A 15,575-nucleotide genomic window follows, 5' to 3' on the forward strand; every position below is an offset into this window, starting at 1 on the left:
ATATGATTTGTCAAAAAACATATAAAAAGACAGCTGCTCTTCCTCAAATACATGAGCTAATAATGATAAAAGACCTTTGCATGTTAATGTCTCCAAGTTCTTGTTCCTTTTACATAAAAAAAGAACATTATGGTGGCAAATGTTAATTATCCTTTGAATAGTGAACATTATGTTCTTTTTAAAATCCATCCTGATCAAATGCAATAATTGATTTCCTTTTTAACTCAACAACTGATGCTACCAAACGTGGACTCAAACACACTTGTTAAAACATGTAAAGCATGTCTCTAGTCTTCAAAGCTTTTGGGTGAAGAGGTGCTTTTTCTTGATGCAAATCTCAAGGCAGAGAAAATCATTTTAAAGCTTATAAAAAGTGGACAGAGAAATATTAAAAACTTCTCTGAAAACTACAAATATGAATAGTTATTAAAATTGAAGACTGTCACATCAGTTGCAAGTGCCTGGAAGTCCCTCCCGACCTTCTGAGTTTCCACATTTCTTCATCGTTGTGTGGTGAGCACCCAGTGCTAGGAAAACATTCAGTGCTGGGAAAGGAGATAAAAGTCTTCATTACTGGTTTTTATGAAAGAAAATTCCTATGTATTTGGCAGTCTTCAGTATCTAAGGACAGGTATTTCATTGACTAGAAATTCCATGAATACCCAAGTTTGGCGACAACTGCACGTCCAAATGTTAAGAAAGTTAAGAGGAGGAAAATTCCAAACTTTTGAGATTGACTGACTCAGGAATACCCCCACAGAGTTATTATTATCAAAAGCACTATGACTTTGGGCTAAGCAGTGACTGCAAAGGCACAGCAGACTGTGATCCTTCCAGATCCAGGCTGTAAGACTTCAGAAAGCTCTCGACGCCAGACCACTGCTGTGTGCAGTTTGTCTTCTGAACAGTGTCTCTGCATCTGTGTCCAGTGTAAAGTACCATAGTAAAGCTGTGGTTCAAAGAACAGAACTTTATACAAAAAAAGCAAACTGGAAAGAACCTAAAGCAACAGACTCCTGACCTTCAGGCCTTTAACACAATTTCTTAATGTTTTTTTTCTATTAAAAAAAAAATGGCATAAATGTATCTGATTAGCAGGGGAACACCTTTTTTTTTTTTTTTTTTTTTTTAAAAAAAAGGCTCTGGTTGAATCTGGAGTGAAGAGTTCTGTATGCTCCTTCAGTGACTGTCTATCCTCATTCAGAAAGGATTTAAATCAGCTGAGAGGGGAATTCATGCCCAATAATTCACTGATACTTTTCTGTGTTCGTAAAAACAAAACAAACAAAAAAAAAACCTCTCAGTCTGAACAAACAGTGGGTGGCATACAGAGCTTGCATACAATACTCTTACAAGAACGATGCACTATACTGTACTTCCATGAAATCACTGACCTGGTCCGTTATGTTATTCAGGGCAACCCCTCCCCCAAAGAGCAAATTCTGCACCCCTCAGTGAACAAAAATGCTGCCCAGCATGGTTTCCCAAAAGTGTCCTTGCAAATAGTTTCCCTTAATAAGTATACAACATGGCAAAAGTTCAAAGATCAGAAAAAAGTCTTTAAAAAATTAAAATTAGTGCATATACAAGTGGGGAAAAAAAAAAAACAACAAAAGCTGGAACATCATTCACCTAATGGTGCTCCTTGTTCTAAAATAAATTCTTCACAGGTGTGGCCCCGCCGGCAGCCACAGCTCGGGGCTGAGGGAGACATTCTTTCTTTCAAGTAACAGTGCACCTGACCCAAGTGCAAGCAGCTCTGCTCATCTTCTGCGTGCTTCCCGACGTGAGATGAGATGACGACAGTTCAGCTGTAGTGCAATTTGCTATTGGTTGAGCTCCTTGGCCATATCCCGCCTATTTTTTTTTTTTAAGCAAATACTACAACTGACCATTCGCAGCTGCAATCAGTTCTTGAAAAGTATTTTCAAAGCATCGCTTTAAGTCACTGTAAGTCACCACAAGTACACTCTTCTCATCTCTGGAAATGAGGCTTATTTTTTCTGGCACACCAGCATCTAACTGAAACAGACAGACACATAAAATGTGAAGTGCAAGCCTATTTTAGGACAACACGTGCAACAGTAACATGAAATTTTTAAAAATTGTGTCACATCCCCCTCCAGATAATCATAAATATTTTACATCACTAGTCAGTATGCACACACTTTTGAACTCAGGCATGTTTTTTACAAACATTGCCCTATGTTGCTGCCTGTCTGTCTTTCACGCTTAATACTTGGGTGCAATACTTTCCATCCAGTTGATATTCCATAAAATGCAGACTTCAATTATTCCTCCAATATCTTCCAATCTTTGGGTATCCTGAATTACAGTGCAATGAACATATTTCGCTACTTAATTTTTTTCTTCTGTAGAATTACTTCCCTAGAGAGACGGAATCAAGAAGTCTGAGGAATTTTATAGCTTAATACATACAGGCAAACTGCTTTCCAAAGGACATCGAACAGCACAAATTTATGATCTGTATCAATTTACCAGTAACACCACATCAAATGAGTGCCTTGCTATTTTAATTTACCTTTTTTAATGTTTTTTTTTTAATCTTTTTAACTAATGTTACCAAATGTTTTTATACATTTACTTCTGTTATTTCCACTTGTATGAATGCCAGTATATGATCATTACCAAATCCTTGTCTATCAAGATCTGGCAATAATATTTTAATGAGGCCTTTATAAAGCATTAGTAAGAATCCTGAGTTCATCAAATAACTTCTCCTGTTAGGATTTTCACTTTACTTTTGTTAGTTTTCAATGTACCTTTTTCCTTCCCTTTTCATTAATTCATTAAAATGTTTAACAGTAATTCTGAAGACAATAGCCTTTCAAATCATTTTACCATCTAATGTCTGTCATTTCCACCAAAATAATCTATGTAAAACTTTAATTTTTGTATCACCAAAATGACCATCCATCCCTTTTAATTTATTACACTCTTTCTAAACAAAAAATTGTCACATTTTCAGATTTAAGATAAACTTATTTACTCCTATTTTATTTACTGAGTTATTTACTCCCAGTTATTTTATGAAATGAAACAGAATTTTCTCCAAAGCTTCAGTTATCCTAATACTCAGTAAGTAATCTTCATCTACAATAAGTCATCTGTTCATGGCTTATTCCACAGGTTCTCCCTGTCAGTATTTATTCCAGTTTTACATATTTTTTACCCACTGGTGCTTTGATGCTATAGACTGTTTTCTAAAATCTGGTGGCATTATTCTCCACTTGATGCTTAAGAAAAATGTTTTCTCCGAAAGAAAAAGGACAAATGAATACATAAATCGTACCAGATTAGCTAAATTATACATAGTCTTGTTCTGTCTTAATGTAGGTTACTAACAATACTCTCCAAAGAGTTTTAAGGAAATTCAAACATGGCAAAGTATGCTTAAAAATAAAACCCATTTTATCTGGAGGGTGAGCACACTGTAGCCAACAGATCTAAATCATGGGCCACAGTGGCTAGTTTCTGCTCTAATCGTTGCAATTTAGGGACAGCTTAGACCAGGGGTCAGCAGAGAAGCGCCAGACAGTAAAGGCTTTCGATTTCAGGGCCATATACAAGCCTCTGTTTCATGTTGTTAGTTGTTGTTTTTACAATCTTTTTAATAAAATGTGAGAAAAAATTCTTAGCTTGTAGGTTGTCTAAAAACAGGAAAGGATTTGGTCCACAGGCCACAGGTGGCCAACCCCTGTTTCACATACAAACCTAAACAAAAGAGGGTTTACCTCTGGAGACCCATTTCTCTCCATGATTACAAGTAGTTCACAAGAAAAACGCATTCCTCCCTTCCTCTGTAAATCCATCTCTCCGAGCCCTCTCTAAAACACAAAGCTCGCCTCTTAAATAAACTTATGACATGCCTCTACCAACATGGTTCATCTAATCACCTACCCCCCATTTATCACAGCGGGCTCTGCTGGCATGCCTGGCACTGCGCTCTCAGTTTTAACACTTGACTGACACCCTGAGCTGAGAGCACTCAACGTGACCCATGACTGCAAAGAAAGGAATTCAACTTTTAAAGATATTTAAACGCAAAAGTATTTTTGTCTTTCCCACTCATGGCCTCATATGTTGAAACAAACTACACCTGGTAAATAAAATACAGTGGGGGTGGGTTGGGGGAGAAAAGGCAGTCATTTTGTGACATTTGATCACAACAAAAAGATCCACCATGAAAAATTCTGAAATTATTCATGCAGGTTTTAAAAAATACTCCCATTCTAGAAACAGCTACTTAAGTGGGAGCAGCTAATAATTATGAATAACATGCCCTGTATACTACAGCAGAGTCAGTCAGTCAGTTCAGTCACTCAGTCATGTCCGACTCTTTGCAACCCCATGAATCGCAGCATGCCAGGCCTCCCTGTCCATCACCAACTCCCAGAGTCTACCCAAACCCATGCCCATTGAGTCGGTGATGCCATCCAGCCATCTCATCCTCTGTCGTCCCCTTCTCCTCCTGCCCTCAATCCTTCCCAGCATCAGGGTCTTTTCCAATGAGTCAACTCTTCGCATGCGGAGTACAGAGACGTAATTCCTTACATCTCTCAATATTTGTACAAGATGCAGCTCTATAAACTGGAGATTATAGCATCATAATCTTCAAAGTCCAGGCCCAGATTACCTTGTTAAGACAAGAAATGATATGACTGAGGTCAATCCAAGGAGCACCCGCTTCTGTCACCTGATGAAAAAGATGATCCCTAAAGAGCTTCAACAGGTACCGGTCTCCCGTCTCTGACCAGGTAGGATCCTTCTGAAACCTGAGGGAAGGGAATATTAACCTCAATAACTCATGCTTACACCACATAGCTGTATGTTTATACTTCAGACTAAAAACCAGTTTTATTGTTGTCTACAATCAACCAGAAAGTAGGGTCTGTGTGTAGCTTTTTTAAATCTAATTTTTATGTCCAGAGTACCCATAGATTTTTTAAAATAATCTCACTGAACATGTAAGTATATGAATACCATTTTCTACTTCTCAAAGCAATCACCCCCTTACATACTCATACTTCACAATCCCTTCCTCACTTAGGCCCCTACCATTAGATAAAATGGGGAAGAAAGCAAATGACCTCTCTCTATAGGGTAGAGAGAGATGTCAGACATGTCTTCTGCTTTACTGGGGGCATAAAACAAGGAAATGTTTAGGACTAAACAAAATGGGGTAGATACTGGTTTCCTACCATCATATGATGATGTGAAAGGGAGTGGCAAAGAGCTGGAAAACTGGCCAGATGGTCACTGTTAGTTTTCAGTGACCTATGAAACATATAGGTTAGTGGTGAAAAGATATTCAAATAACAACAAAAAGCTGCAATTGCATATGGAGAGAATGCTATTTAAAAACAGGGACACAGTATAGACCAGAAACAAGAATTCACCTGGGAAGCCAAGGAAGGCTTTCCAGAGAGGGAATGGTGCTCTCCCCAAGGAAGTATGCCTCTTGGTCAGAGGCCTCAGTATGCGCAAGGGAGAGAGCAAGGGGCACCTAAACAAGAAAAGGTAAGTGAGGCTGGATGGCGCTGGGGGAAAAGAGGATCAGAGTGCATGACCGGAGTGAGGACAAGGAGGGGTACAAGAAAAGACGGGCAGACAGCACAAGAGGCAAGGAGGAAATTAAAAGGAAAAAAAGGTAGATCTGAAGCAAGGATGAAAAGGGAGAGGTCAGGCCATGCAGCCTTAGATCACATGTAAAAATGAGGTCTGCATTCTGAGAACAAAGAGGGAAGCCCCCCACAGTCATGTGTCTGCTTTATTAAGATCACTCCAGGGTCTTTCAATTAAAAGTTGATTAAACACACCCATTTATCTCTGTTCCTTTTCAAAACCCCAGCCAACTGAGAGTAAGTGTCTAAGAAAACATATAGACACACAAGGACAAAGGGATCAGAAACAATAAGAGACAAAAAATGTTCACAAAAATTCAAAAGGAGAAAAGCAGACAGGTAAGCGGCATGACTTGGCAGATCTGAAAAAAAAAACACTGAGCTCTAATGTTTTGTGGGGTGCTTGAAGGGGAAGTTGTTAGTGGGGTTTCCTATGAGATACTGCAGGGGACAAAATAAAAGTTAAACAAAAATTTTAAAAACCCACTCAATAAAAATCTATAATTGACAGCCTCAGAGAAAAATGAATTAAATGCTGTAAGACAGAAGTATTCAGAAAGCAGAAATATTTGGAAATTTAAAATATAGCAGAAATTCAAAAATTTTAAAGGATTAGGGAAGAAACCCTTTAATTTTAGACCAAGTAAGTTGAGATTATTGCCTAGAAAGTACAAATTTAAAACATTAGGAAAAAACGCTTTAACTTCAGACAAAATAAGTTGAGATTTTTGGCTACAAAGCACAACACTAAGACACAAAATGGAAAACAGAGAAGAATATTAGAAAATCAACTGCAAAGGTGTAACATCTAAGCAGCGCGAATTCCAGAAAGAGGTTTACAAAGAAAGAGTAAGACAACTTCCAAGAACTAAAAGATAGAAATCCCCAAGGTTAAAAGGCCCATCTGTTGATTCATCAGAATGAATCAAAAACTCACCACCACAGCACACTGCTGTGAATTTCTGCACATCAATGATTTTAAAAAAAAGGGGGGAGTGGTTTGTCCTAAAAGCATGGGGATGAAGAAAAATTTGGAAAGAAAATGGCTTTGATTCTGTCTATAAGTTAAAAGACAATAAATGGAGCAGTGCTTCAAATTCTGAAAGAAACTATCATTACTATTACTGAACTATGAATTAGAGATACAAACACAGTCATTCAAGAGACATCAAAAGTACAGAAATGAGAAGGGAGGAAATATGACTATCATTATATGAAGACACGACTGAGAAACACAGAAGAATCAACTGAAAAACTACCCAAACACTAGAAGTCCCATGCTACAAAATTTATAGAAATCAATTTTTTTTCACATACACCGATAACAAAGACTCTAAGAAGACAGGATGGAGGAAATTTCCATTGAAAACAACAACAAGTAAAAACACCTAAGAATAAACTTAGTGTATTGTAACTATATGAAGAACAATGTAAACTCTGAAGGATACTAAAGCAGACATCAGCAAATACAGTGACATGCCATTATCTTGGAGAAGGTAACTGCACATCTAAAAAGCACAAATGCTCCTTAAGCTTACTAATAAATTCAATAAAACCAATAAAGCGGAGACAAGAAAGAGCTAACACTACTAGATTTTAAATGTCATTCATTAAGATAGTGTGAAAGAGCAGCCGCCTTAATAAACCAGTGGGAAAAGCTAGACTATGCAATCAACAGCTTTTGGACCACTGGATAGTCATCTGGTGGGGGTGGTGGTGAATTCATATCTTACATCCTATATAAATTCCAAATATATAAAAAAATCTAATATAAAAAAATGAAACCTTAAGTATTCTAGAAAATACTTGATGATCCCTTCACAAGATCATCTTAAGAGCAGAAATGCTAACTTTCTGACCATGACTCAAAATCCAGAAGCAAAAAATAAATTCAATCAATACGACTACTATAAAAATGTCTGTATGGGAAAAAATTGAGCAGAGTCAAAAGAAAGATGACAAACTTAAAAGAAAGGATCACAAAGGTCAGATCCTTCTGGCTCCTACACAGCAAAAAGATAGAAAATGTAGCTGGAAATAAAGATGGGCAAAGCAACAGACAGACAGAAAAGGAAATAAAAATGAATCAGAAAGATAGGCAACATGCTCATTATGAGTAAATACCAAAAAACCTGCACTGAGATTCAATTTTTCATCTATCAGGTTGTCAAAAACCCAGAGGTTTGGAAAAAGTATTGCTAGTGAAAGACTCTCATGCACTGTACACTATCAGTGTATTTCTAACAGCTATCAAATTACAGTCACAAATTCCAGCAGGTACTGACCTCATAATCAGAGTTGGACCTACACTTGTACACACACAAAATTAAGTATGCTTAAGTCAGTCCCTGCAGAACCGCTTATTCTAGCAAAAGGTTGAGAACAACTCAAAAGGCCATTGATAAGGAACTAGAGAGACAAATTACAGAGCATCCACAGGACGGACTATTACACGGCCACTGACCATGAGGAAGTATGGCAGTGTGGTTAAGACAGCACAGACTCTGGAACCACATGTTGTCCGGACTCGAGTCTTGACTTTATGTGTGACCCCGGACGCTTTTAACCTGTCTATGCTTCAATCTCTCTATTAAAACGGAATACTGAAGTATCTGCACTATGGGCTGTTACTAGGATTCAGTTAGGTCATGTTTGTTAACTATTGAGAAGATTGCTGGGCATACACTAAACGTATCTGTACAAAGATTTCCAAAATACACTGTTAGGAGAAAACATACTGTCATGTGCAATATACAGACCATTGTACATAACTTACAGTTTGCACATATTTTAAAGTAGAGGGGTGATAAGAATATATAGTTGCTAACTCAGGGAATATGTACAAGAGACTAATAAACTAAAGGCTGGTAGGAGGAGTGGAGAGACTGGGTATGTCAGGTATGAAAGGTTTTTCACTGCAAACCTTTTCTACTTTTAAAGAAACTGGTTCATACACATTATACTCAAAAGATTTCATTAATAAAAAGAAATTTCTGAGGACATATACCCAATCATATTATCAATAAAGTATGAAAGCAGAATAAAGATATTTTTAGACTTCCAAACACTGAGAAAAACTCCCCTTTCTCAGGAAGCTACAGAAGGATGTGATTTATTCAAGCAGAAGAGTAAACCAATGCAAAAAGCAAGAAACAGGGCATGTAACACAGAGGGGGAACAAGAAGAGGGAGAGCTGCCAGGGCAAGAGTGAAGGGAAGCCTGGGGTCTCAGCTGAGGGCGTGAGCAGGCTGGAAGGCAACCAGCCCCTAGAGGGGCAGCTGGCAGAGGCCCTGGGGGTACTTTCTCTAATGGGGAGGAAAAAAGGAACTGAGAGGTTATTACTTATTTTTGACCATATGGAAGGATGTTTTATATCCAGCAGTGAGTTTAGAATGAACTGGTGGTAACTATTTTTCACTTGCTTAGTTTTCTACACAAGACAAGTATTCACACCAGGAAAACAAAAATCAAAAACCAAAATACAAGACAAAGGAAATGCAGTCATGATTTACTGTGTGCTGAAGCTACAAACAGTATTTACCTTGCTCTAGTAATGTCAACACTGAATACTCATCTCAAAATTCAGGGGTTAAGTGGTATAGTGTGTGTTTGTGTTTAGTTAAGGGAAGGGTGTATGAGAAATACAGCCTCACCTGCCACAGGACAAAGTCATTAGCTGAGAAAGAAAAATTGAAGAAAAAAACTGAAGAAAAACTGAAACACTGAAGAAAAATCAAGAAACAGCACTTAAGCATGCTATTTTTAAATAAAGAGATAAATGCCAGAAGAAGTAACTAAAAACTTTTAAAATGGTTCAACATATGACCACATTCTCTTTACTTAGAAAAATCACTAGGGAAAATATGCTAACTGAATCTTTTAACTTTGAAGAAAAGTAAGTGAATTTAAATTTTGTGGTCAAAAAAACCCCCTCAAGCAATGGTATTTATCTACCACTTATCTCTATGAACAGCAAGCAGTTAACAATCCTGAAATTTAGCTTGTGAGGAGAAGGCAATGGCACCCCACTCCAGTACTCTTGCCTCGAAAATCCCATGGATGGAGGAGCCTGGTAGGCTGCAGTCCATGGGGTTACGAAGAGTCGGACATGACTGAGCGACTTCACTTTCACTTTTCCCTTTCATGCACTGGAGAGGGAAATGGCACCCCACTCCAGTGTTCCTGCCTGGAGAACCCCAGGAACGGGGTCGCACAGAGTCGGACATGACTGCAGTGACTCAGCAGCAGCTTGTATACCACAGTCACCACAGCTGTACTACTACTTCACCTTGTCTTTGGGACAGATATGAAGCATAAACATCAACCTGGCTTCTTTCTTGAACATACAATTAACTCACAAACAAGGCAGAACTAAACAATAATGTAAGATGGTGATGCCTTTCCAGTGTCACTCATGTGACAGCTATAAACAATGCACTTTAACAGAAGATAAGAGGCATGAAACAATTAGAAATATCAAAAAGATCCAGTCTGACCATGGTAAACGGAACAGGCTTCAAAAAGCAGATGGGGAGAGGCAGTACTGACAGGCAGAAAATGTTCCCTCACAGGCAAACCACAACAGAGGTTTTTAACACAGTGTATTTTCTGTTCGCGTGTGTGTATACGTGTGTGTATGTGTGTATGTATGTATCTCTGTGTGTGCGCGTATGTATGCGTGTTGTGTATGTTTATGTCTCTGTGCATGTGTGTGTGCATGTGTGTAGTGCGCGTATGTGTGTGCGCAGTGTGTGTATGTGTGCATGTGTGTAGTGTATGTGCGTATGTATGTGTGTAGTGTGTGTATGTTTGTGTGTATGTGTGTAGTGTGTGTATGTATGTGTGTCTGTGTGTAGCGTGTGTGCATGTATGTGTAGTGTGTGTATGTGTGTAGTGTGTGTCTGTATCTGTGTCTCTGTGTGTATAGTGTGTGTGTAGTGTGTGTAGTGTATGTGTAATATGTATGTATGTGTAGTGTGTCTGTGTGTCTCTGTGTGTGTAGTGTGTATAGTGTGTGTGTGTGTGTGTGTGTGTGTGTAGTGTGTGTGTGTGTGTGTCTCTCTGTGTGCGTATGTGTAATCCCTAACGAAAACCACAACCAGGGCCGTGATTAAAAACACCACCCTAATGGCTAACAGTAGGCTTAAGGTCACTTTACATGAGAATTCTTCTCTTCTCCCAAATAAAATCAGTAAGAATAAGGTATACTCATTCTGGTTATGCAAAACAGTGCCCTTGATTGATGTAAAATACTGTAAATCCTTACTCCGGCCTCTCATTGATTGTTCCCAATTTTGCTAGAAGCCTAAACAGTCTTCCATTTTGAACCTCCTATAAAACATTTTAAAAAGAGAGAGAATATTAATGTTCCAGCTAACTGAATATAAAAGCAAACGTTTATAAAACTGGCATCCTTTACCCAGATTAGCTTTAAACCATAAACCCTAATATCCCCATCTTTTGGTTATACTTTTGAATATAACATGTTCTTTTCACATACTGTAATACTCAAGATTATGCAACTGTCCCTTTTTTTATTGGACTATAGTTTTTGTGTTACTTTCAGGTGTATAGCAAAGTGATTCAGTTACACATATACATGTATTCATTCTTTTTCAGATTTTTCTCATATAGGTTATCACAGACTGGAGTAGTTTCCTGTGCTACACAATAGGACCCCGTTGGTTATCTATCTTATATACAGTAGGGTGTATGTATTAATCACAAGCCTGTGATTTATTCTTCCCCCACTGTAGCTGTCTACTACTAAGACTGCATACTAAAAAAAAAAAAATCAAGATTGTATCTCAAGACTGTAGCAAAACCATGAACGAAAAAAAATAAGACAAACGCCCAGAGGACCTGAGAAATCAAAATACTGAACACTAAGTTTGGACAAAAATATCTGCAAACAGTCTTAGCCAGCTGCGTACTATATCCAGCACAGTAATTACTCTGTTTTACATCTACTGATACACACAGATGCAGGTGTGTACACACTCCTTTAACTACACACTTTACCTTTGCAAGGTCTTCCTCTATGACATCATTTCTCATTTGAGCAGCATCCAATTGAGTATAAAATCGAGCACCAATCATGGGCATGATGTCATTTACACTTCGCATCCTGTTTTGGTCAGTCAACAAATATCTAACCAAAATAGAGAAGGATCACTTGAATGCCAAACACGCAGTTTACAGAACAACACAACCCACAAGCACACAGGGACTGCTGCCACCAGCATGTTAGTGTGCACAATTTCAAAAATTTTTTTTCATGCAAGTCGAGTTCATTTTTAAAGCTTAATGATTGTATTTCTTTTCTCTGGAAAACTTTAAGAGCCAATGGAAAAAACTGTAAAAATGTCTCTTTCTCTAAATCTTTTACTACTATGAAAATGAGAAAGGAAAGCTGGGTATAGAGTTACACTTACCATATTTCCATTCTCAAACCCTTCTTTACAATAGTGGGAGATGAAAAGATCCAAAGGTTTTGGAAGGGGTGGTTGTAAGTGGGGAAATTTTTCCATTGGTCTTCAAAAATAGTTTTTAAACTAAAACTCAGACTTTCATTTCGGTAAGGGAAACAAGCCTCAGCTTTTTAGGAAGCTGTCTCCTGCTCTGTGACTTCATTTGCCAGCTGTCAGGGTATTTTTATTTCTGAGAAATCTCCATGCACTAACACACATCAGGAAAAAGAACAGTTTCTTCTACCATCATAACTAAGGCAGAAAAATACTACACATCTCAAAGGGCTACCTGTCAGAACACAATGATTATCGATCATTTAGTATTAGTATTCTGACAGGTCAGCCGTGTCCTAACCATTTCTAATAAAGCAGCGTCTAAACTCTTCTGTGCTCTGCTTATAATTATACCTATTTTCTCCATAGGACTTATCTCTATCTTGCAAACATCTTACTTGTTGACGTGTTCATTAACTCCTCCCCATTATAATAGGGGGAAGCTCCAGAAGATGGGGGATTCTGTTCATCTTATACAAGGTAGCTTCAGCATCTGACACAGAGTTAGGCATTCTTTTGTTGAATAAATGAACGCTTATAAACTCATGTGGACAATCTATGTCTTAGCCATTCATCTGTAATTACTGATATATTTATATCTAACTACTCACACTTTAAGTTATTATAAGCTATGTGACTTTGGCAAGTTATTTTATATCTCCCAGCCTCAGTTTTGACATCTTTAAAATGGAGCTAGTAATGGTACCTAATTTAAAGGGTTATTGGGAGAATTAGGTGAATTAATTCATAATTCACATCAATCAGCTCAAAAGTACATGATACATAGTTTACTGCTCTGTAAATTTTGATTACTGGTTAGTATGAAAGTATGACTTTTTTTGTTTATTCATTTTTTATTAAGGAAAATTTCAAACATTTATAGAAGGAGAGAGAAGAGTATGATGAATCTTCATGTACCCATTACCCAGTTTCAATAATTATTAATTTATGGCCAATTTATTACATTTATATCCTTTACTCTCACTTTTATAAAAAGGGAAAATTGTAACTTGAGATTACTTAAAACATCCTAGGTGTTGCAAGCTATGGCTAGAAATCACTGCTGTGATAATATATGAAACAAATATTTTTACTTAAGAGAAATCATCTTAGTTGATCGTAAGAGGAACCAGGTAACCACTGGCTCCAGTGCTCTGTCACAAGCAGGACACTTAGGCCAGTGTAACAAAGCACAGGTGGGCAGCCCCATCCTCCGTCCCTCAGTTCCATACCACAGGGCTAGTCCAAAAAGAAACTGGATCATCCAGGGTTACACAGAAAGATCAGAAGGAACAGCTGGAAGCTAAAAGAGACTGAAAAGGATCAATAAGCTCTAATTGCTTCTAGAACATCATAGAAAAAAAATTTCAAAGGAGACTTCCTAGCATCTTTTCTCCTGAATCATTTAAAATAAAAGTTCTGGTTGTCCCCCCTCCAGAATCCCCGATGTCAGACGCATCTTATAGACCATCATGACAGCAGTCCACAGTGGACTGGGCTTCTCTTAAGCCCCAGTCATTTCAGACTTACAATCAAGGATTTCCTGGAGTATAAAGACACTGGGGGAGAAGCACAGGGACCCTGACACACATGCTCTCTGAAACAGGGGTGTGGGCCACACACCACACAACTGGGCTGCAGATGGGGTTATTTATGATAGCTCTTACAAAGATACTGACCACTCTGGAGAGCAGCACTGTCTAATGGACTTTCTGAGATGATGCAAATGTTCCATGTTCACACTGTCCAGTATATGAGCCAGAAGGTACATGCAGCTTCTAAGCTCTTAAGATGTACGTGGTGCAACTGAGGAACTGAATCGTTTCAATTTTATTTAGCTGTAATTTATTTAAATTTAAAACGTCTTATGTAGCTCGTAGATACCAATGCAGCTCTAGGGGGTCTACCCTTTGGCCAATTGTTTAAAACACCAAAAACTAATTTAAACACACTGGTTTATGACTTTATTTCAAGAAATACATACTTAGCAATAAAAATAAATTAAAAATTGTTTAATTATGTTTTGCCTGATTTTAAATAGTGGAAACTAAAAATCAATTGAATCACTGTTAAAGACTCTCATGAAAAATCTGTCTTATCTCATAAGATCATTACATTAAAACTTACAAAATCAGATTCTTCAGGTCAGAGGAGTAGTTGATTGTCACCAGTTCCATGGCTTTCTGTAAATTCTCTCGCTGAATTCCTGCCAAAGAGTTGCAAGCCAAAGCCAACACAACTTTTCCTAATGATATCAGATCTGCTTGCTGACATGAAAGAATAAATATAACTTTTAATTTTTCTTTCATAGGCACAAATTTAATACACTGACACTATTGCCTGCATGGAAAAAGCATCTTTACAAAGAAGCTGAAGAACTAAGCACAAGGTTCCTAAATATTGGTGCTCATCAGAATTACCTGGGAGCTTCATTAAAAAGACTGAGCAACTCCACTCCAGATTCTCAAGCAGAAGGTCTGGGAACAGGCCCAACCTTTTTAAAGTACCCAGGTAATTCTAATGAAGGTACTCCTAGGGGCTACTTTAAGAAACATTATTCAAAACAATTCATATGCCACCTATAGAACTGCTGCTTTATTGTCTTTTTTTCCCCCTAAATGTTTATACTTAAATAAAGCTCATATTCTTACTATGGCAGGACATTTGAGGCTGGTTACCAAACAGCTGCTTCACAGTAATCATTACATTCATGACTGGCACTTTCTTCATTTTCCATGATACACAAAAGTGAGAGTGTATTTGAAAGGGAAGTAATTCCCTTATTCCAAACACAATGTCCGCAATACCTGATTTCAGAGCACATTCTCTAGACATCGACAATGCTGCAGACCTCCATGACAGTCCATCTGCCCTTGTTTCCTAGCAGACAGATTTTCACACTATGGTCGATCTCTGAGCTCTGCAACCACCTCATTTCCTACTCATTTTGTTTGTTTCTTTGTTTGAAAGATTTTCCCCCTTTGAGGCCTTTCTTTCAAAAGAATGTTTAAAAGACAGCTGACTAATAATAACTCCTAGAAACAGAATGGTCACCTAAGTGGCCCTGCTTGGCAGGTTAACTATCAGTAATCATGTATCTCTGAGACAGTGGAACAGTTCAGGGTTCAAGGAAATCATTTTAAGTAATTTCTATGGAAAACTCGCATAAATCTTCACAATTTGAGATCTCATCTGAGTTACTGGATACATGTTTATTTATGAAATAAATAAATATTCCATAGGAGCTTTCAAACCTAGTTTTACAATTAAATTCACCTGAGAAGCTCAAAAAAAAAAAAAAAATCACCCAGTGGCTATCCCTCCATCCTATTTTGGTGTTGTTAGTCTGGGGTAAGATCTACATATTGGTATTTTTCAAAACTTCCTAAGAGATTCGGATATGCAG

General features: G+C 37.8%; 1 protein-coding gene across 9 annotated transcripts in view; it reads right to left on the reverse strand.

Annotated features, from left to right (window-relative positions):
- The window catches only part of PAN3 (poly(A) specific ribonuclease subunit PAN3), a 119,995-nt gene continuing 104,420 nt past the window's right edge, over positions 1-15,575 (reverse strand). For 5 of the 9 annotated variants that reach the window (XM_061133728.1, XM_061133730.1, XM_061133729.1 and 2 more), the window contains 5 exons: positions 14,297-14,436; positions 11,667-11,796; positions 10,912-10,976; positions 4,658-4,796; positions 1-2,022 (listed from right to left, as the gene is read on the reverse strand). In XM_061133728.1, coding sequence (XP_060989711.1) covers positions 1,882-2,022; positions 4,658-4,796; positions 10,912-10,976; positions 11,667-11,796; positions 14,297-14,436 — 615 coding nt within the window. In that variant the 3' untranslated portion in view covers positions 1-1,881. Of the gene's footprint in view, positions 2,023-4,657; positions 4,797-10,911; positions 10,977-11,665; positions 11,797-13,401; positions 13,483-14,296; positions 14,437-15,575 lie in introns of those variants that run through there. The other 4 variants (XR_009691419.1, XR_009691417.1, XR_009691418.1 and 1 more) reach the window with 4 other exon arrangements.

This window comes from Dama dama, chromosome 30 (assembly GCF_033118175.1).
Source record: "Dama dama isolate Ldn47 chromosome 30, ASM3311817v1, whole genome shotgun sequence".
NCBI classification, from domain to species: domain Eukaryota; kingdom Metazoa; phylum Chordata; class Mammalia; order Artiodactyla; family Cervidae; genus Dama; species Dama dama.